Here is a 23,815-nt window from a genome sequence, read left to right as displayed (position 1 = left end):
ACACATTCGCCTACAAATAAAGGCTAAAAATAGCTATTAGATAGTTAGAATTAACCCCCTGTGGATGTCTAGCTGCAGCTACGTGAATGCGCTACGTTAAAATCCAGCATCCTGAGGCGTTCCACAAAAATCTTTATTGTCTTCCTCCCCGGCCGTCCCTTTCTTAAAGGGCAGAAGACAAGGTAAAACGGGGGAAATAATTTACGTACCACTTGGCAGGGTGTAGTGGAGGCAGGTACCCAGGCTTTTCTAGTCATAGGAAACATTTAATCTAATAAAGGTTTCTTGTGAAACTACTCAATGAGAATAACATCAAAAATAAGTGGGATGATTAGAGTTTATGAGGTCTCTGCCATCTAGATGTCCAAGGTATTTGGGAGGGGTGGAGCAGAGGAGCTGAGAACTTACTTCTCCTTTGTGCTTTTGCCAGGTGACCTGTAAATGAGTTTGGATAACCTAGTTTTAGTCCTTCCCTGACAACTATTATAGGCAAAGCAGGCGTGTGTTCCCTCTAGTAAAATTTCCCAGTTAGCTACATGGAAAATAAATGAGAAATAGGAATCTTAACCCCCACCCAGTATTACCCCATGGAGTAATGAGACAAATGGATTCTGTGTGCGCTAAATGCAAAATATGTTAGTAGTGAGTTGGGGAGTAAAGCACTGGGCTGCTATATCACAGAATCACAGAATCCTCATGGCTGATAGATTTATTTATAGATCGATTGCACGTGATGTCATAATATCCCAATTGACAGATATTTTTCATTTGATTGTGTTTGGCAGGAAGGGAGAAGTGCAATTAAATATGCGCGACAGTTCCTTGTTAAATGCGCTGATCAGTGGTAGGTGAGGTTCTGACTCCACTCTCAAACTTGCAAACGATGAAGCATAGTAACAGATTAAGAAGTTAAATTTCTACTCTCCAATTCACTACACTTTGCCCCTCCTCTCTTCTTGTTATGCTGTAACCAGATCGTTTCAATATCCTTACTAACACCTCTGCTGGTAAAACTGAGTAATGAAATACAGCCGACGGGGACCTAAGGAATTTATCATTGCCTGTGGTGAGCAGCAGTCCTTTAAAGTACAGTTGTAAGATACGTTGCCCTAAAGGACTGCTGCTCACCACAGGCAATGATAAATTGTTTAAGCCTGCGAGTGAAAACAAATGGAACCTTCAGGCAAAAACAATCCACACTTTCATGTGTGGGAGAGTTCAGCCTCCAGCAGAGGACTTCAAAAATCCCTGGAAGCCGGCACGGTGTTTTCTTTGGTGAAACCAGGGAAGACTAGGTCCTCACAGGTTACTTCCAAGGAGAAGACCACAGCTATGGTCTTAGCAATGAAAAAGAAGCCATGGATGTAATTAGAAACTGTCCTGCTGAAAACCACAGGTCAGTGAGCAGATGCACAAACAAAACCTTTAATTTTCACTCTTGAATAAATGCAGTCAGGATCATCTGTTTTACTTGTAGAGCACAAGTAACAGAACAACTGCAGGGCTTGAATCCAACAAGCGTTAGTGACCTGAAGAACAACGATGCCGTTTCCACCACAGCTCAAGCTTAAATAAAAACAGCCAAATTTGAGAAATAATGCAAAAAAAAAATGTGGGACTCGGACACAATGTTGCCCAGTGAGATATCAGACTAATCTGCAGTCCCTGATCGTGGAAAACAGGTTTCCTTCATCAGCTGTGCCTGCAGGTCAATACATTCATGCTCTTACCCCTTGATGCCTTTTTTTAGTTTACTCTTTCTTCCATTCCAAATGTTGAAAGCGTAAAATTGGAGAGAAAGAAAAAGAAAATATTAAACGACCTCAACATTCAAACAAAACCACCACAGGCTTTACCACAATACTTCAGAAATGTGGGATTTTTCTCACCAATATTTCAGTTGCATCCACCCAACAGCATTTCCATCAATCACGCCTATAAGCAAATTTCTTCCAAACGTTCCATATTTCTCCCTTGCGAAAGGATTTGACAACGTGACTCTATACCATTTTGCTGTAGGCCATGAGGCACTCACAGAAAATGAATCAGATTAGCAGTTTGCTTTTTCTCTCCTCACAGTTGTTTTTCCACTCGGTTATTAACAGCGCGAAATGAAAACACTGCTAAAGTCAAAACACCAAAATGTGGTGGAGTGGAAAGACATATTTATACCCATATGCGAAGGGTAAGACCTTTACAACTCATCGTAGCTTCACACTCATTTGAGTTATGGGCCTTGCCTCTTACTGGTAAGGACAGATGATGCATAATCCCTCGGCAACCTATTACGCACTCGGGTTTTTTTCATACGCTCGCTCTGTTCCCCGTCAGCACACTCCACTGGGGCACAAATACTCAGGACAAATGAATCTGCAGAGGCCTACGGTGTCAACCTTTTTACAGCACGCTAATTAACTACTTGTAATTACAGCGGCAGGTAGTACATCACATCGAGGGAACTGGCAGTCTCTCTAGGATATAAAAGGAACGCTGAGATTTTTTTTTTTTCCGGTGAACGGGTTGCAATCTTACAAAGACGCTCAGCATTTCTCACCCGTCTGACTTCACGTGAAAAAGTGCCTAATATGTTATTAGGAGGTTATTTAACAGTGATTTTTAAAAGAGGTGAAAATACACAGGTGAAAAATACATGGCATGGTAATACACCAGGAAAGGTACCTTGGTTTGTATGGAATGAGAACAAGGTATCAGACATGGGACCGAACCAACAGCCACATGGCATAGACATCAGCCAACTCTAAGATGCAGCTTTCAGATGAGCTTTGTGGTAGGTTCTGAAGAGAACACACCTATTTCCTAGCGTGGATGAGGGATCTGGCATGTTGTGCTTCACTAGGTCATGCTGTGGCATCCAGCTGCTTCTGTGTATCCCTTCTGGGCACGAGATTACAACAGATGGCCAGAGGAGGGGAAAAAAAAAGGCTTATGCAGGATACTGCATAGAAAGGCCGCAATGTCACTTGCCACAACAGCAGACAGGCTTGTTGGCAGACAAAGCTCAGACGTACTTATGAAACAGGACCATCAGAGTAAGTCACAGTCATCTTGTGGCCCCACAGAGCAAGTCAGGAAAATACAGCCTGCTTCGTAGCTGAAGCCCTAAAAGACACTGAAGATGTAGCCTCTTCAAATCTTCTTCTATCCTCACCTCTCCCCAAGCTTTAAAGGAGATAGGAGTTTTCTCCCTCCCGTATCTCAGAGCCTGCTTAGCTGTGGTACAAATAAATGAGGCTGTTCATCGCTCATGAGCAGAGATGCTGGTCAAGATACGAAGCACAGCAGCGCTGGCTGAGATAGCAAGAGCGGGTACAGGTACTACAGGGCTCAAAATCCCGATGGGGTCCTGCTGTTAATCATGGATGAGATATGAATTTGAAGATTGTAATATCACCCAGAGCTTCCCAAAAGCTCTGTTCAGCAGTAGCTATGGTAATCCTCTAAAGAGAGAATAGGAAATAATTCTGAAAATAATATCTGGTAAATTTGTGTAAAAAAAATATTTATCACTCAAGTTCTGTGTTTCTATACCTGGACCAAGTTTCTTTCAGCATCTTTTCCCTTTCAAACATCTTCTTGATAGAAAGCTCTTGAAATTCCCTTTCTGTGTATGTGAATTATGGCGTCTAAATGAAACCATTTCCTGAATGACAAGACTTTGTTTTATGCTGCAGCGACACGTGTTTAATAAGGCTGTTGGTGTAACAGATGAGACAACTGCATTAGCTTGGGAAATGGTTTTAGATCTTGCACATTGCAGCATTAACCTTCATTCCACCCAGCGATGAGCTGCTGTCTCAGAAACTGAACTCACCGGCTCTCCGGGTTAGTCAGGGGGAAGCTCTGGTCCTGGGTGACATTCCTTCCACCTGAGAGCAGAGAAGCACGTGTTGTTGGGTCCAGTAAGTGTTGACGGGAGCTGCCCGGTGCAGGAGTGACAGCCAGGTCCCTGAAATGATACAAAAAGAAAATAAAGTGCTTGTTACATGCCTTTATATGCTGTGATAGTATAATTAGTGCTTAGTGAGTTCACAAGACCCATTCAGATGGGGAGGAGCATTGCCTCCGGTGGCAGAGAAGCAGCAATGAGCAGTTGGGGGTAGGAATCTTAGCTACCCAGGCTCTATTTATAACCAATGGAGAGGAAGAGTCACAGCTCCAGTATGAATAAACTCGAGCTTAAGTAGACATCTAAAGCGGGCTGGATGAATCAATCTCCACTGAGACAAAGCACTGCAGGGCAACTTGTTGAGATAGAGACATTTTTATTAAAGATACGCAAAATCAGGTGAGATTAATCACAGAATCAGAATGGTTAGAGTTGGAAGGGACCTTAAAGATCAACTAGTTCCACCCCCCTGCCCTGGGCAGGGACACCTCCCACCAGCCCAGGTTGCTCCAAGCCCCGTCCAACCTGGCCTTGAACCCCTCCAGGGATGGGGCAGCCACAGCTTCTCTGGGCAACCTGGCCCAGGGGCTCACCCCCCTCACAGCAAACAATTTCTTCCTGAGATCTCATCTAAATCTCCCCTCTTTCAGTTTAAAACCGTTACTCCTCGTCCTATCACTACACTCCCTGATAGAGTCCCTCCCCATCTCTTCTGCAGGCCCCCTTCTGGTACTGGAAGGCTGCCCTAAGGTCTCCCCGGAGCCTTCTCTTCTCCAGGCTGATCAGACCCCTTGTAAGTAACTCACAAGGTGAGAAGTTTCATCTTCACTGCCATTCATAAAATCTAAAAAAAAAAAATCATTCCCCCTAATTGCAGTATTGACACCACCTTCTTTATAGAGTAGAACCGCAGAGCTAAAACCGAAGAGAAGCAGCACTGAAGACTGGCAAGCACGAGAGGTCCTTAATGAAATGGTGAACTTAAAATTATTAAGTCTTGGAAGATTCCATGCATTTACCCTCTGTACCAGCACCATCCCACCGAGACACCTCAACTGAACACTGAAGGAATCTGTTTATTTTTAAGGGCAACGAGCCTATATAACTTTTGTGTGTGCCATTTTCCAGTTTCCCTAGGAAGCTTGTCAAGAACATTTTTAACTGCAGTAGCAACTGCTGAACCCTTGCTCCATGGGAGAAACTAGGTTTTTAAGTAGGGTTAATATCTTTTCTGATGACTCATGGCTACAGTTTCGGACAAAACCCCAAACCGTTAAGTTCTTCTTCATGCCCTCAATCATGCCCATTAAGGCCAGAAGTACACCCCTGCCACTTTCCCAGAGGAAACAGAGAGGCTGGAACCTCAAACTGTCTTTTCACGCCTCCTCATCTTGCCAAAGCAGGACTCTTCCCCCCTGTGGGTCTTCTGGTGCTTCAGTGATGAAGCTTTCCCCACTCCTCCTCAGAAATCAGTCCCTAGCCCAATACACCATGCATTGCAGGCGAGGTTTTCCTACTCTTCATACTTAAATTTCCCTTTCTTTAGTTTCTTCTTATTATTAATACCTATAAATAAAGCTTCCCTAGTGTAAAGGCCTCAAGCTGTTACTGTTTCACTGTCAAGCAACCGCCGGCTGGTAATGGTGTTTGTTCGTTATCTGCTCAGATCAAAATCTGAACCAATTACATCGGAGAAAGGGCTTGATTCCATTAACAGCCCCCAGAGCTGAGCGCTCTCAGAAATAATTTCTTGTAAATCCACAAAATAATAATAATAATAATAATAAAAAGAATAAAAGCAAATCTCTCAGCAAAGAACTCCGTTCAATATATAGCACAGAAATACACAGCCTGAGAATGGAGGTTTTAAGAGTCAGAGCAGAAATCCGAAGACAGGATTCCAGGTCACCCCTCTCCTCTAAGGAGCGGGTCAGCACAGGAAAATGAACTCCGCTTCCTAGACCAAAGGTTTGGATCCAGAACCCACAACCCACTTCAGAAGCTACATCTCAGTTGATAAATAAACTTAAAACAACACGCCCGACAGCTAAGAAAAATACGCATATTTAGAGGTGTTATAGGGATGTTTTTTCACCTTCTGTCTCTGCACTATACGTCTTGTTTGCGTTGGCTCTCCAGCTTTGTACTGTCGTTATGGGTGTTTAGGCTCAGAGTGTAATTCAAATTGTACCGGGATGCCTCAGCTCAAAAAAAAAAAAGGAAAAACAGGCTGGAGAAGTTAACTAGCACCCTGTGAAAAGGCAGAGCCATGCAGTTCAGAACAATGCCCTAGGTTTGTCATGGAGGAGGACAGAAATAAAACTGAAAAGCAAAATTACATTGAGGTCTGAGCTTGACTGGACAAGAGGGTCTCCAAGAAATGCATGCAACCACATGCATGTAAGTCTTTCACGTCCAGGAAGCCAATGCAACCTGAAGAGAGAGGCTCAACCACAGGTAGACCGTGGACCTTCTCTCTTCCCAGTCCTGGCAAGGAGCTCCAGGGAAACTGTGAAGTGTAGAGTTTCCTTCCAACTCAGAAAAGCAAGATTGCATGGTATAAATTCTCCTCTCGGTGATGCCTGCTCTTGCTTGCTCCAGTCCTTTCAGCAACATTTAGAGGAAATCAAGAAGTTAATCATTAGCTAAAAGCCTGATCTGAATGAGACTTCAAGCCAACCCCTTATTTATTACCCTCAAACACACAGACAACTACGAAGTTTATTCAGAACAAACCACTGAACGTCGCCTGTATGTTATATTAGGCAATGAGACATCAAAATGACTTTAATTACACCTGCACACAGCCACAGGCAAAAAAATAGAGAGGCCAGGTTTTTCAGTAATTTGGATTTAAGAAGCAAAATTTATGCAGATAACCCTGCGGGGCTGCAATAAATAAAACAGGTTAGATTCTTTTGTGACACCACTTTTAAAATTTTCTAACCCATACTCGGGAAAATTGAGCAATGTATTTCAGTATTTCAGTTTGGATTAAAATGTGTAACGATGAGATTAAGCATTAAAGAATCTTTTAATATTTACAGATACGCAAGCAATTCAAAACGCCTAGCACCTCAGGAACTTTTTTGCATGAATCATTTTTGGCATCAGTTTCATCTATTTCATAGAATTTAGACGCACCCCTGACTGAAGTAGGGTTCTCGTTCTCTGCAGCAGCGCTGCCCAAAAGCAAGCTGAGCCGCCTCTGCCCTCTACCATTTGTGGTCCACAGCCACCTATTTACGCTCCCAGTCACAGAATCACAGAATGGTTGGGGTTGGAAGGGACCTCTGGAGATCATCCAGTCCAACCCCCTGCCAGAGCAGGGTCACCCACAGCAGGTGGCACAGGAACGCGTCCAGGCGGGTTTGGAATGTCTCCAGAGACGGAGACTCCCCCACCTCTCTGGGCAGCCTGTGCCAGGGCTCTGCCACCCTCACAGCAAAGAAGTTCCTTCCTCCTCGTGTTGAGATGGAACTTCTGATGCTCAAGCAGCAGTCCTCTCTCAGTATGATGCCAGCACAAGCGGTTCTTTTCAACAACAGCAAGTTCGCTGATGACACAGAGCTGGGGGGAGGGCTGACACACCGGAAGGCTGTGCTGCCATACAGCGAGACCTGGACAAGTTGGAGATTTGGGCAAAGAGGAACCTTATGAAATTCAACAAGGGCAAGTGTAGGGTGCTGCACCTGGGGAGGAATAACCCCCTGCACCAGGACAGGTTGGGGGTGACCTGCTGGAGAGCAGCTCGGTGGGGAGAGACCTGGGAGTCCTGGTGGACAACAGGATGACCATGAGCCAGCCATGTGCCCTTTGTGGCCAAGAAGGCCAATGGCATCCTGGGGGGCATCGAGAAGAGTGTGGCCAGCAGGTGAAGGGAGGTCATCCTCCCCCTCTGCTCTGCCCTGGGGAGGCCACACCTGGAGTGCTGTGTCCAGTTCTGGGCTCCCTGGTTCCAGAAGGACAGGGAACTGCTGGAGAGGGGACAGCAAATAATGTTTCACAATAATGACTGGGCTACCAAGATGATTAGGGGAGTGTTATGAAGAAAGGCTGAGGGATTTGGTTCTTTTTAGTCTGGAAAAAAGACGGCTGAGGGGGGATCTTATCAATGCTTATAAATCCTTAAAGGGTGGGTGTCAGGAGGATGGGGCCAGGCTCTTTTCAGTGGTGCCCAGTGACAGCACAAGAGGTAACGGGCACAAACTTGAGCATAGGAAGTTCCACCTAAACGTGAGGAGGAACTTCTTTGCTGTGAGGGTGCCAGAGCCCTGGCACAGGCTGCCCAGAGAGGTGGGGGAGTCTCCGTCTCTGGAGACATTCCAAACCCGCCTGGACGTGTTCCTGTGCCACCTGCTGTGGGTGACCCTGCTCTGGCAGGGGGTTGGCCTAGATGATCTCCAGAGGTCCCTTCCAACCCTACCATTCTGTGATTCTGTGAAATCAGGATACAAATCCTCAAATAAAACACCACTTTAATGGAGTTACTCATATAATTTATACAACTAAAATCTAGTCTAACAGCTAAAAAAATAATCTTCAATTCAAGCAAGACATTGTAGAAACTTTTAGGTAATCATATGGTATTTCTATCTGCTAAAAATACATATAATCAATTACCTGCATATTTCACAAATTTGTTCTTTTGAAATTATAATAATCTACTTTTTAAAGTACAATCACCTACTTTTTAAAGTACTTCTGTTATTTCGCTTCCGGTTACCTGCAATGCCCTCAGAACAAAGTTTCATTCTATACCAACTCCATCCCGCATGGCAAGCACGGACATTCCTCTTGTATTTCCCAACACAATTTGAAATTAATCCGCTTTAACGAACTTCCTTCTATCATCTGCCCCACTTTGCTCCAAGATGTCACCTCCCCAGGGTTAGAACAGAGAGAACAAAATGCATGTTTGCTTCTCCCAGTCACGAGTCCACAGCTTCAGTCAATTCAAACTCCCCTGGAAGTTCAGGGTAAAAATTAGGCTTTATATTGGAGTAATTAAGCAGGGGGGCATATTCTTTTCTCTTCGCTCCTCTAGAGTATTCCTCAGTGAGGGGTGCTATGGCAGCAAGCTTACCACATCAAGATTCATCAGCTGAAACCCTGTATAAGGCCGGATGCGTTACCAGTGAAAGAAATCATATTTTCACATAAACAGCAGACTGATTAAGTGGAGGAAGTACTTTTACGCACTGCTGCTGACAATGAAAATAAAGAAAAGGTGTATCACATTCAAAATAAAAATTCATCAGAACAAAGCTGTTAAGATTAAAGCAAGAATAGACAGGAAGAGGTTTTTTAAACTTAGCCAAGTAAAAAGAGAAATAAAAACCTCCAAATAAAATACAGCTTGAAAGAAAATAACTTCAAATGTGGATATTCCATGGAGAGAGAAATCTGGGAAGCACTAAAGCTGAGAAGGATCTGGACATAACAATGAGATGAGATGTCGAGGCTGGATACCTAATGCTATAATGGCTGCACGAAAAGATCGGTGTAATTGTTGAGCAAAATATGCAGAGAAAATGAAGCATGGTGCTTCAGGTGAGGCTGTAGTGTCTTCTTTGCCAGCACTTGTTGTAGGGACACTTGAAATACTCTGTACTGATCAATTTTGAGAGATAATTAACAAATTAGAGAGACTTTATAGTAATCCTACTGAATTTACTATGCGTAGACTTCCAGAGAAAGCTGAAAAGACATTGCAATATATATAGCTTAGGTAAGAACCATGGAAAAGTATAAAACAAGATAACAGTTTAACCACCCCAAAATTATTTGGGTGCTGCTGCTAATGTTACGACGAATAATGACGTAATGAATTACCTTGAGTCATCTCAGTCGCACAATCTGCGTACAAATTCCTTGCTCAGCCCTTGATAAAAGCTAAAGAAAGCCACATCACCTTACATTTCCCGTAGGCTAAGAGCGCGCACAAAGACGGTTACTACAGCTAAGATGACACGCGATAACCTTTTAAGCTTCTCCTGACCCCGGTCCATCGTTATATATTGAAAGAAAGATCCATCAAACCCTAGGCGAGCTTTTCCAAGGTGAAGGCCCTTCTCTCATGGGTATTTAAAGCTTGCTTTAATTCTATATAAACAAACATGCTCAACAGAACAACCATACCCTTGCTGCTGGACTGGACTACATGATCTACAGGTTCTCCGCTATCTAATTGCTGCATTCCAGGATTCAGATCCTCTCTCAGAATTTCAAGCATTTTATAGCATTGATATTTATGGCACCTCTTGACTTAACCTCTTGCATGGAATGGGGTGTTGTCTACTCTTGCCTCCAATTCTGCTGAGCGCATCCATCCCTTGAGGCCTGGTAATTGCAAATGCTGATTGGGGGTGACAGGATTTTCTCTCACCTGCCTGACAGCTCTGCCAAAGCAGTCTGATACTTAACTCCAAAATCAGCTTCCAGAGAATGACTATTGTGGAATAAAAGGAGCAAAGAGCAACAAACTAAGGCAAACTCAGTTGAACAGTTCCCACTGCAACACCAAATCAAACCCAAAACATCTAGCAAAAGAAAACAGTGATTTCCATTTTTCTTCTCATTTCAACGTAATTGAAAATGAATGAATCCGCTACTTAAAAAACCCTTTTCTCTAAGTAAAGATTTGAAAATGCATCATAATGACGCATTTCTGCCTGTAAGCTTCTGCCATTGACTTTCTAGAGACAGTTTTGTTCAGTAGGTGGTGGGTTTTTCCCTTCTTTTTTTCTTTTTTTAAATAGTCAATCTCCAGACTTTGTCATCGGAATGATTTTCATCAACACATCTGGTACGTACAATCGGTGACTGCACTTGTACAGCCTGAAAGGTGTAAACTTTTCTATTCATTCTGATGATTGCTGATATAGAGGCCTATGTGATACTTTAAATGTCAACACTTGAGCCTTTTCACGGCGGGTAGGAAAAGCGAGCAAAGAAAAATTCAGATTAGGAAGATTTACACCAGGGGGAGGCAGGAGTGCCACAAAAGATCGATCAAAGACGGCACATTGAGATTTATAGACTTTTAACGCCATTTTTGCAGGGCTATGACTATGAGGGAAAAGGAAGAGAGTCAATCGAGACAAGATCCATTTTCTAAAAAAAAAAAAATAAAAAAAAAAATTAGGAACTGGAGTCAGCTTTCAGAAATTCTGCTTTAAACAGAGAGATCCACAGAAGGTGCACTGCAGCAAACAACCCTGCGCTGAGCACGGCTGTGACTTTCCAAAGCTAATTACTAGTAGTGGTAAAAAACGTGCCGGAGACTGTGAGCTGCCAGAAAAATGATCCTTTTCTGCTCTCTCAGAGAAGCAGCGTATAATAATTTCATAGGTTTAGACAAGTTATTGTGGATGGCTGTGCCTCATACATTTTCGGTACACATTTCGGGACTGCTGTGCTCCCAAGTCAAAAGACGGGCGGTGCGTGATACGTTTGTAGGGCTAGATTTAAAAGTGATAGAAAGGAGAGCTGTCTCTGAGATTTGCAATCCCTGACAGTTTCTAATCATTCATCCTTAAGAGCAGTGGAGAGGAAAGCTTAAACAGGCATTTTTCACTGTATTGCAAAGGACTTGGCTGAAACCGCTCTACGTTACCTTTGAAACAGCTGGACATACGCACTAGGTGCCTTCCCTGACAAAGCCTGACGTGCTGCAGAACGACGCCTTTGGAGAGAAGCTTCTTCCTGATAAAGAAATACGAGCAACTTTATACAGCAATTTAAAAGTATATATGGTAACTTAATTGGCTGTGAGATTCCTCTCTTTTGCTAAGGCTCTAGAGTGTACGCATTTATATATTCTGGGAAAACAGCGGAGCCATATTATAACTAACAAGGTGCTAAATATGATTCACCGATCTACACAAACCAAATTTTCGTCTGAAATCTTGTTGGCTTTGAAAAATGAAGATCTTCATCTCCAGTGAAGCTCCATTTCTTCACAGGAGTCAAAATTGCCGGGATGTAGCAGGAAGGAATGTCTGCAGAGAATCACTTTTGATGCATCCCAGCCTCCCAGGGATAATTCTAGCTCTCTTGTTGTCTTCAGCTTCTTTTCACCAGCAAGGGGCTGAATACGGAAGAATTTGCCCCCGCTACGTCTTAAATACACTGTCTCCTTGCTCCATCAATGCAGAAAACCTGCCTTACCAACTCTATATCAACCAATATTCCCCCCTTCAAAGGAGGAATTACCTTTTTCAAATTTCAGCTTGTTAAAATGACTTTGCATAACGAACACGTTATGATCTCAGCAGACTGGAAAATGTGGTCCTGAGTTTTAAGGGCCTGTTAATTAACGTGTGCTGTAGGACAACGTAATTTCTCGGCTCAGGCAAACGCAGCACCACAGTGTGCTTAAAAAAATAAAACGTAAATCACAGAGCAAAGTTATTAAATCCTGAATTGTTATCAGCTGATAGGCATTGATAGCTACCAATTTAATAGCTCAATCATGTCTGTAACAGAGGTGTTCTGTCATGGCGTGAGCAATGACAGAGAACGCAGTTCATCTCCTGAATGCTCACGTTATGACTGTTGCAAATTCCTTCACTTTCCTTCCCTATTTATGCTAAATAAGGCTCCGCTTAGGTGCTCACTCAGCTTGTGTTTTGTTTTCCTTTCTTTTGGTAAAGATGTAACTCTAACTCTTTTTTTTCCTGTGTGGATTACAGGTATAGGTACCTTTCTGTGCATACCTTGCATAGTTAATCACAGCCACACAAAATTAGCGCAGGGCTGGCATGCTCACAAGGGGTAAGGCTGCAGGGAATCAGATCTACTGTCTTTCCCTGAGCAGCAGATCCTGCTTCTGATTTTGCTGGTGGATAATTGCCATTAATTTCTTCATATTTTTTATTTTCCGGTTCTACATGATGGGAGTGGAATGTGGTTACTGCAGTGACAGCACATTATTTGGGTGTCAAGAGCACAAAAATCATTTGCTTTCCCAAATATAACAGTTTAGAAAAAAAATTTACTTTAAGGCCACAGACATATTTACATTCTTTTCATTAAATATGGTCTAAGAGGCACCTGTGTTTCACCTTGAATGTTTTACTATGTTGACACTTCAGCTGATGCTGTAAAGCTTCCTCTGCGTGTAAAAATATATTGAAAACTCAGTGTAGTAAATAACGAAAAGGTATTACCAGCACTGAACAAGGAGACTAATAAGAAAGAGAGCCTTGCGGCCACTAAGTTAGTTAAACGCAAGGTAAATGATAGTCTCCTCCATCATAAACCACTTCGCCCTGACTTTACAAAATGTAAACTTTCAAAATAAAAATAAAAAAGATGAAATAAAAAAGCGAGAAAAATGAATTGCTAGGGTGAGAGCGATGGCAGAGTGCCACCAAGGTAAGAAATACTCTGGCTTCTCTCTCACATTAAACTAACAAACCTTTGGATGAGAGGAACATGAAAACAAACCACGCTTGTGACATTTTTTTTTTTTAATTCTGCATGGCTTGAAAAGAGGTATTTCGTTTCAGAAGACTGAAAGATGGGAGGTTCCCTATTTATGTCGGCCATTTTATGGTCAGACCCTTCTCCGCACCTAAGAGAGCCTTTTTTAAAGCCTGGGAAAAGGGGGCAGAGGGGTCTGTTACTTTGCTCCATCTACAGCACTAATTGTAAACATCAGAGGTAGTTATAAATACGGAGAGAGTGGCAAAATTGTACAGCAAGTCATGCCTGCCAAGCCATCATTCATCATAATGACATCATCACCCTGGAATGGAACAAAGTTTAAAGCTTTCATTTTTCTTTTTCTCTTTCTCCTGTCGTCGTCGTATAAAAAGAGCATTAGACACATCTGCTCTGCAGCCTCAACTCCCCCACTGCCTGCAAGGGGAATGAATGCCTTTAGGGAAAGGACTATTAAGGAGAAGTAAAAAAAGGGAGAGAGATATGAAGCTGAAGTTGCAAAAGGTTCTTTGAAATCCAAGCACATTGTTGAATCTGTTGATTGAAAAAGTAAAAGCAGGTGAAAAACGTGCTTAAATCTGATCTCTGGCACTTATCTGAAAGGCTCGGCTGAACGAGTTTTTCCACTGCCACAGGATGGCGTTCATAAGTAATCTTCATTGCCCTATTAACTGCATCTAACTATTTCCTCCAACCAGGAGAGTTTCATATCTTCTTGTAGAACTGACAGATGATATTCAGCTCCCTTGCACCAGTATAAAATTAGATGAAATCCGTTGCGATCAGCAGATTTATGCTGGTGTAAAATTGAGCAGAAATGACAGCTTGTCCTCTCATCTGAGCTTACCTGGCTCACTCTCATCAATCTGCCTTTACCTTTGGGCAACTGGTAAATATTGTTGAAATGAAAGACAGCCAGAGAACAGCTGTCAATTTTTTTCTGGAGAAAGAAAGGTCTGACTAACATGTATTTTTTGCATATAACTTCTCATTTCTGTCTAAGGTTAGGGTAAATGCTTCTTACCAGAGCGCCCAGTTGTGCAGCTAGTTTGTCTGAGATGCCTTCTGGACAGCTTTTGGCTGAAGAGTCCAAGAACTCATTAACAGATGAAGACCGGGTGCCAGTAATTACTCCGCCGGGTGACAATCTTTGCTCTTGTAAAAGCCGTATTCTTGAACCTAGTATGGAAAAGATAATTCTCAACAAGAGTATTCTAAACACCACTTTGCAAACAGAAAGAAACTAGTCATTTGCAACTGTCATCAGTTGGATTTTGGCACAATTCTGGTTTCGGAAAACATAAGTGTGAAAGTTATAAAGGATATAAACTATGCAGTTCCCAAAAAGCTCTTAAACCTTCCAAGTGTTTCATCGATAAAACAAATTTATACCCCCTGAATAGTTAGGCAAATGAAAGTTATGAAAAAATCTAAAAAAACACCCCTACATTAATGGATTAGGAAGAGGTGCTTAACCGTGTGTAAATGAGCTCATTTTGTTACAGATGCTCTGAGATGCACTACTGTTATGACCTCAAAGTTAATTACAGTCTATCTCCTTAGAAGTTTTAACCTTCTCAGAGCTCTTAGAATATGACAGGGAGTTGGAGTGGGGCACCTTGTCTTCTGTTACTTGCCTGAATTTCTGTGTACAGAAACCCAAAGACTTGCATCACTGCTGTATCGCAAGGAACCAAACATGCCTGTGAGCCAGAAAGCTGAAGACACAACTAACTCGCTTTTTCCAAAAACATCTCCTTCTCTGGAGATATTCCAAACCCACCTGGATGCGCTCCTGTCTGACCTGCTCTAGGTGACCTGCTTTGGCAGGGGGGTTGGACTAGATGATCTCTGAAGGTCCCTTCCCTACCGTTCTGTGATTTTTTTCGAATTTGAAAAATCTGTAAACTGGGAATTATCCGGTCTATAAAACGATATCTAAATGTGAAATAAAGTCACAGAAAAATTCTTATCAATATCGGTACATGACAGGCTTTGCAGAAATCCAAGCATAAGAAATACACTATATACATTAATTGTATTGTGTGTCATATCAAAGCACGAGAGCTCACAATGTAAAAAGTCACATACAAAGGCAGTGGATGAGAGGCTAAGAGACGTCCCATCCATATGCATGTTCATCTACTAGGTATGGTTATTTTTCTTAGCATATGCTTTTATAAAAAAGTTTCAACAGTCGTCAGATGACTCTCAGCATAACCATTACACACTGCTGGTCTGTAGCTGCCAGAAGATCTGGTGTTAAGACCAGAGGAGATCTGAGACTGGTTCAGGCACAGTAAACTACTCACTTCGACCCTAAGTAAGTATAGAGCCTAACCTGCAGAGCTCCACACTGCCAGACCTGCAGTGGGATTCCTGGGGCCCGCCATCACAAATCATCAGTCTTCGACATAAACGTCCCTTTCCTCATTCGTAAAATACAAACAGTAACACACACTCCACAGGACTGCCGTGAGATATAATTAATAGTTGTAAAATACCGAGCTCCGTGGATGAAAGGGGCTAATGCAAGTACAAAGCGTTATCATCAGCTCTGAAATGTATTATACTTCTGCTATAAAAAGTTTTTAAAGGAAGAACTTATCTATTTTCTCCCGGTATTTTTACTCTATCCATGAGCAAAAGATCTTGCACAGCAGTTCATTAAAGAAAGAATTAACAACCTATCATAATGTCACACAACCAATCTTCCCCCTGCTACTATCTTACTAAAAATGTCCATATTAAAGACAACCTTGGGGCAAGTTTTTTAAAATAAATTATTTCACACAGTCCATGAGAAGAGATGATCGCTAGAAATAGGATAGCTAAATTTATTTAAACACCTATAAATGAAGCTCTAAATGAATTTAATGGTGCATAGTAAATTTAAAAGTTACTTTATGGACAGCAGAATTACCAAAATCTGGTCCTATTAATAAGGTTTCTGTAAGTAGTGACAAGTTGCTCACTGAAAGAACTCAGAACTGCTGAGGAATACAAAGTCCTTTAAAGGAACTCCAGATACATACATACATATCTTCAAAAATACCATGATTATATAAAAATCTTTTTATCTTTAATCCTCCCCCTTTTTCTTCTTTCCTTAGAATCTAGTTAGGGTTCGGTGGGTTTTGTTGCCTCTCAGGACAAAACGTCTCCAGTCTTTTTAAGACAAATAAGTAATAATATTATAGCAAATAAGGCAAGGAAGTCTTCTTTCTCACTTCAAGCAAACATGGAAGCTCTGGAAATGAAAATAAAACCTACATAGTTTAAGATTAAATAAGATTCTTCAGAAAGGTCCCCACTGCTGTAGCTCTAAGACGCCACAATATGTGTAGAAGCTTTTTTCTTGTCCACTGGGAAATCAGTATTTATTAATTCTTTCAGGATACAAAATTACTTGAAATGATGAACCGACGAATTTTATACTATCCTTCATTAACATTTTCAGACATATTTGCCCTCCCTTCAGCTACTTTTATTTGCAGCCTTCTGAGCCACACAGAAGGTCATGAATATTGGCTCTGTGTTACTTAGGAAACTCATTAACCCTCCTGTTGCAATGCATCTAACGAAGACAGCCATAAACCACGGAGGCTCTTGAAGTTAAGAGGAAAGAGTTCACATAAACGAGCTTCCTATTAGTCCATGTTGTGCGGTATCTGAGCCACTGTAATGTCTGTTTCTTTTTTTTTTCTCCACTATTTTAGAGATCATACTCTGCTTTCATCACAGCTGGTAACTTGCCCTGTCTGGAATAAATTCAAGGGCTGCAGCTGAGTTCTCACAATAGGTTAAGCTAACCTTAGTTATGTTGCCTCTGACAAGTGTAGTTCTCCTTTCTTCCTCTGCAGGCAGCCATGAACCTCTTCTCCCTTCCCCTTCCCTCTCTGAGCCAATTCAAGAGCTCCACGATGAGTTTGACCAAGGAATCGATCTGTATGAACGTTAGGGTTGGTTTTTTTCCTGGGTTAGGTTTTGAATGGAACCATTCCCTGATCCAGATTACAAATGACTGCACAATCAGACGAAAGAGAGCAACGAGCTGACTAGAAATGCATCGGCAGGAGAGGTGAACTGGGCATCAGCACTTTTTGCAGCAGCTGGATTAGCTGAAAGTGATGATGAAGCTCCAGCCTTAGTCATTCAAAGGCCAAAAGGCTTCTGTTAAACACACTCATTTGGGTTTACCCCACAGTGGGTAGCCCCAAAAGCCCTTGGAGTGAATTTATAAGTTGCCTTCACTCATCTTACTGCCCTGCTTTTCATATAACTCTTTGTGCTTCTGGCTAATCCTGGGGAAGAGTGTAAAGTAAGGTCTCGGTGTCATGCCATGTTCTTGTTGCTCAATAGTTTGATAGACAAAAGCTATCAGCCATGGACAAGTACCTTGCTCGTGATTCATCTACCAAGCTGGTGAGGGGTCTGGAGAGCTACCAGGCTGGTGAGGGCTCTGGAGACCGGGGCATATGAGGAGAGGCTGAGGGAGCTGGGCATGTTTAGCTTGGAGAAGAGGAGGCTGAGGGGAGACCTCATTGCCCTCTACAACTCCCTGAAAGGAGGGTGGAGAGAGGTGGGGGTTGGCCTCTTCTCCCAGGGGAATAATGACAGGACCAGAGGAAATGGGCTGAAGCTGCGGCAGGGGAGGTTTAGATTAAATATTAGGAAGAATTACTTTACTGACAGAGTGGTCAGGCACGGGAACAGCCTGCCCAGGGAGGGGGTTGAGTCACTGTGCCTAGAGGTATTTAAGAAACGTCTAGATTTGGCACTTCAGGGCATGCTCTAGTGGCAGAGATTGTAGGGGTTTTTTTGTGTGTGTGTATGGTTGGACTTGATGATCTCAAAGGTCCTTTCCAACCATGAAGATTCTATGATTCTGTGATCTGGAACGAATGGGAGATCCTCAGCCCAAAAGCATCCTCAGCCCAAAAGTGTCCTCAGAAGAGCCAGGCAACTCTTGCTGCGTATTATTGCCTAAAGGCACACAGAGATGTAAGGAACCTGGAAAGACCTCCATTAAAGATTCAGATACCCGGGAGCAATCAGCCCAGGAGACCCATTACAGAGAATCACGCCAAGTTTTCAGAGACAGGCAGTCTCACAGGTTGCATCGTTCACAGATTTCAATTCTGGTAACAAATAAGTAAGAATACCCTACTGATAAAACTAGTAGTAGCGTGTGCCCAGACACAGTACCTGCTCTTGCTCTGCTATTCCAGTCCTGAATGCTATCCAAAACTGCAGGTTGCTCCAAGCCCAGGTACGCCTTTACGAGGAAACTCAGCTCTGTGAATGCGTCATCCAATTCATCTGCAGAAAGGGATATACGCATTTCACGGTGAAGAGAAAGGATACATAAGGAAAAAAACAAGCTTCCATCAGTACAAAGTTACAAATGACAGAAGTTTGATACAGAAATGCACCCGTAACTCATCCAGCTCATCTCTGTGGGAGAAAAATCTTCATCTTCATAAACAGCACATTCAAGAAAATAATCCGAAATTCACCTCAGTTTCTGCACTCACTTAAATATTCTCCTTCTCCAATTTGGTTTACTGTGTTTTGTTTCTTTAATGCTACACGTAAATTGTAAGATCCATATGCCCTTGACAATAACTATAAATACAATGATATATTCCACCATCATTGTGGTGAACCACAAAAATCACCTCCACAAAAGGGCAGACACAGAATGATCTAGAAAAGGATTCTTCTCTACCACCTGCTGTCCTCAATGCCTAAACATCAAGAAGCAAACATGTGTTTGAATGAAATATCTACCACCTTCTCGTTCCTTGTTTCAGGCTGGGGGACCTGAGCGTGTTACTAAGCAGAAGCATAAGGAACAGCTTTGCAGCAGCCTCTTCTTTACAGCGAGACGTCAGCCGGCACATCAGCTGCCATTTCAACACTTGATAAAAGCCGCTGCTGCCCGGAGATAATTAGGTCTGTTAGATCAAAAGCACCTCTGAACTCTGCCCGGAAACCAACAGACAATTAGCACAGATCAGTTTAATATTCTCCTAGGAGACAACACTTAAGGAGTGTGCTTCAATAGTTGCTTCGCTTTCTAGGTGGGCTTAAAGCACAACTTGGACATAGAGTCATTCGGTCCTGACAGATCTCCAGAGCTTTTGGGTTCCTGGGACAAGAATTAAGCGGGAAAATCAATTAAGGGATAGTTTAGACTGTTATGCTGAACATCAAACCACTGGTCATCCTTAGTTTAATATTTGCCCGTGGCTTTGTTTGCATAGCAGTTTCAGTCCATCTATTGGTGTGTCATTAGAAGTCGGATTTATAGTATGAAAGAGATTAATTTACCTGTGTTGACTACTGCATCAAAGTATCCCGGCAAATCCTCACTTAGTTTGATGCACGTGTCCACTCTGGAGACTGCCTCTTCAATCTCTCGCCTGCTGAATAATCCTTTCCTCCGCAGATGTCCCTCATATTTTTCCTTGTTCATCGGTACTAACAGGACGCATCTGGGTTTAAAGTAGGTATTTTTCAAGCTACGCACACCCTTTAAAATTAAGCAGAGAAACGCCATGTTTTGTTCCTGAAACTGAGTGCCTATTGAAGTTGTAGCTGAGTTTAGGACAATTCTGTATTTGTCGCAAATTACTGTGAAAACAGTACTGGAAACCTGCATCCAATCTACAGGTCTCAAGATGTACCATTGAGGGCAAGTTCAAGGTGAAGTGCCCTAAAGTGACAAGTGGAAATAAGAACCGTATTAACTTTATTCTAAGCACACTTTTGAAAGAATCCTTTTAGTCAAATTCCACGGTGATTTAAAGCATCACTGTGGTACTTCTCATCCCCACCGGTTAACGGCTTTTCCTTCTTTTCCATCCTTTCTATTACATCATTCTTCAGTTATTCTAAACGTGCGTATCACTGACCCACACTATTGTACTGCCCCACAGCACAACTTACCTGCATCACCGCCTTGGCCCTTAGCTTTCCACTGTGAACGAACTGACAGTTTTCTCCTCAGCTGGTGTATTTTTCCAGGTGAAAGCGTGGAACGTCATCAAGATACAGGCAATGTTACCCCCCTACCAAAACCGGGTATAAGCACAGCTCCCCAGCAGAGATACGATACTCTTCATCTGTTACACTGCAGTCAGCCGTCTTAACTTGAACCATTTTTATCAGCAATAAACTATCTTGAATAGGACTTTTTGTACAGCAGACTAGGAAAGATTTAACGGAGGGACTCTTTATCAGGGAGTGTAATGACAGGACACGGGGTAATGGCTTCAAACTGAAAGAGGGGAGATTTAGATTGGATATCAGGAAGAAATTCTTTACTGTGAAGGTGGTGGGGCACTGGCCCAGGTTGCCCAGAGAAGTTGTCAATGCCCCATCCCTGGAGGTGTCCAAGGCCAGGCTGGATGAGGCTTTGAGCAGCCTGGTCTAGTGGGAGGTGTCCCTGCCCAGGGCAGGGGGTGGAACTAGATGATCTTTAATTAAGGTCCCTTCCAACCCGAACCATTCTGTGATTCTGTGCCTTGGGTGAACTCGGCTGTAAGGGCTGCAAACACCTATAGTAATTTCAGCTAGATCTGAAAAAGGAGACCCGTCTGCATGCTAGGGCTTAAAGACAAGAGCTTATTAAATGGCCACTCTGCCACTACACCCTTGGTTGGAATGTGCAGCTCCTTCGATTGCTCCGCAGGTATCGGTGGCTACACAGGCAAAAGGAAAGCACTGCAAACGTACTTACTGCAACACATAACTGCGTGTCAGAATCGCAGCAGCTTCACTAGCTGGAAGTGTAGACTCAGCAAGACTGAACTTTTAAAATTTGTGTCAGTCTCCTTTATCAGTGAAAGATATACTTGAGATTAAAGGGAATGAACAGCCCTAAATTTTTCGTCTCAGCCCACAGACCATAATTAAAATTTCTTTTAATAGTGCTAAATCACTTTTGTTATGAGCCTCGCAGAAGATAATGGACTTCAATAACTTCTATTCAGATACATAACTCACCATTATTGTTTCTCATCTGCTAGCTGAGTCCACGGTGATACAAGACTATGCATAATTACTAGGTGATCTTGAAACTTCAGTGACAAAGGAGTTTCTTAGCTATCTGTCCACGACAGTAGCTTCGGTAATACCCAGTAAAAGTTATGGTCACTGCCTATGTCGCTGGGTTAACCTCCTTATGAATAAACATGACATTCCATTAAGTTCTTTCTCCTAAATTATTCGGTAACACATCTACTTTGCGAAGAATTGACAGCTTTAAAAGGCACTCCATTCCATCATATTTAATCTCCTCCTAATTTTCTTCCCTTGTAAATGTAGGGTCTGTCTGGCAAGACAACCAACACCCTCAGTGCCTACTGCAGCCAGTGGAGACTGAGGGTGATTCACAGTTTTCACAAGACTGAGGAAAAAGAGGAAATGGAACTGCACAGCGATTAAGTTATTAATTTGCTGTTCAATATCAGCCAAGTAACAGGCACTTAAGAGCAGGATTGCAGCATTAAATTGTGGACCATTTGAGCAAGGAGCTACTAATTTTTTAGCTCTGACATGCTGCTATTCTGTTATTTGTACATTTATACCCAAGCCAGTAAATATGTACAGATTTATTTGGGCCAAAGGGGACTAAAATTCCCCATGAACTCTAAGGTTCTTAACTGAAAAGTAGTTTTTCGATCATCAGTTTCACAAATGAAATAATCATCTTAAAATTAATTAAATTTAGTATAATTTTTGCTCTAGTCTTCCTAGTCATTCCCCCAACGCTGGATGCACAACTTAGGACTCTCTGTTAGCAGGGCAGTCTCCCACGTTTCTTTTTCGTTATCTACTGTCTTTTCCCCACCTATCGTGGGGTGTAGTAGTGTCTGTTAACTTGTAGTAATCCTCTCGAGGTAGAGCTGCACCCTACAAACACCGTGAAATCCAGCAACCCTCCATATCACGTTCTGGGCACTCTGTAGAGTCTCCCGTTTGGAAGCTCGGATACATGGAGCTTATTTTGTAGAAAGAATTTGGAAGGAAACGTAGCACGCCTTTCCTTTTTGTCACCTCAACCCCTCGCTAGTAAATCTTCATCTAAGATAATGAGAAGTACACGATTAGAAAATTAGCTAAAAAGTTATTCTTTGGGGATTCCAACAGATAGATAGGTTTCGACACTTTGTTTGTGACCCCGTTTCTTAACGCAGCAAGACTTCTGAGATTCCGCCATCTGTGCATGTGCACCTGACAAATCTCAGAGAGGGTAACGTAATCCCTCAAAGAGGTTGCATCTTTTAATAGTTCTGCCCAAAATATCATCAGCAAAGGAGAAGCATGGCATTCTTTCAGGGGTGATCAGTAGTGAGAAGCTCTAGACTAGTCCCACTACAAGATGTAAATGGGTGGAAAGCTGAGGAATGGAAATGGAATGGAAACTGTAATGGAAATTACTGGTGATGTGGTGGGGAGATGAGGCTGTTGAAGATTGGAAAAATAGGCCAGGAAATTTTAAGCAGCCGGCAGAAGGATCCATCTGACTAAATGGTTGGACTTTATGGTTGGACTCGATGACCCCAAGGGTCTTTTCCAACCTAAATGATTCTATGATTCTATGATTCTAAATGTGGGTGTCTACAAAGGGAGTGGTGTGGTTTACGTATAGACAATAGAGAGCTACTTGATACAGGCAGCGGAGTTAAAAATGCAGTTCATCTGACCAAACAGTCATCTCCAGTGACTGAAATGCAGCCCACACCACGAGTGCAAATGCAGCAGCAGCAGCCACACGCTGGGCAGAAGGCCACAGGATGTCTCTTGTGTCACTAAGTGGCTATGTTTAGGCAGCCGAAACAAACCTTAGTCAAACTGCACGAATTCCTCCCCAGGCCCGTTCTCACGGAATGACTCATTCAAAAATGGTTAGGCAAAACGTAATCCTTACCTCTATTTCTAAGTGAACACAGGTTGCAAGACCCTCTCTGGCAATTGATTCTATGGTGTCTCTTCCAAGTCCGTAGTGATAGCCGCTGTATTTATAGGTTGCTATAAACTTCCCCTGAAATTCAAAACAGCAAGTATAATGACAAAGGAAATATTTTAGGGGAAATAACTTCCTTAGAGGATCATAATCACTCTGGACTTCCTTGCTTTCTCTCCCTACCAAGTTTCTCCTAATTCATCAATGATAATGAGGCCAATGGGAACACAAAATTTGCAGCGAAGAGCAGACAGTCAGTTCTGCAGGATACAGGCTTGGATGTCGTTCACGGATAATAAAGCACCAGTGTCGTGAAAACAAGCTGCTGACAGGTTACAGCTTGCATTGGTTATTCATTCACACTGTAAAGAAAGCAAGATCTAAAGCAAGGGGCATCCTTCTTTTGACATTACATCAAACCATATGGCCGTGCCATATAAAATAGAAGATGCCAAAGAAAAAAGAGGACAGAAACAAATCTG

General features: G+C 42.5%; 1 protein-coding gene across 1 annotated transcript in view; it reads right to left on the bottom strand.

The window, feature by feature from the left end:
* LRGUK (leucine rich repeats and guanylate kinase domain containing) overlaps positions 1 to 23,815 on the bottom strand; it is a 52,575-nt gene that overhangs the window by 2,582 nt on the left and 26,178 nt on the right. The window contains exons 13-18 of the mRNA XM_054189865.1: positions 23,298 to 23,411; positions 19,694 to 19,895; positions 18,566 to 18,679; positions 14,382 to 14,536; positions 11,526 to 11,614; positions 3,833 to 3,967 (exon numbers count right to left, since the gene is read on the bottom strand). Of these exons, the coding sequence (XP_054045840.1) occupies positions 3,833 to 3,967; positions 11,526 to 11,614; positions 14,382 to 14,536; positions 18,566 to 18,679; positions 19,694 to 19,895; positions 23,298 to 23,411 (809 nt within the window). The remainder of the gene's footprint in view (positions 1 to 3,832; positions 3,968 to 11,525; positions 11,615 to 14,381; positions 14,537 to 18,565; positions 18,680 to 19,693; positions 19,896 to 23,297; positions 23,412 to 23,815) is intronic.

This window comes from Rissa tridactyla, chromosome 1 (assembly GCF_028500815.1).
Source record: "Rissa tridactyla isolate bRisTri1 chromosome 1, bRisTri1.patW.cur.20221130, whole genome shotgun sequence".
NCBI lineage: Eukaryota > Metazoa > Chordata > Aves > Charadriiformes > Laridae > Rissa > Rissa tridactyla.
Note: the sequence above shows the minus strand (reverse complement) of the source record. Positions and strands in the feature narration are given on the sequence as shown.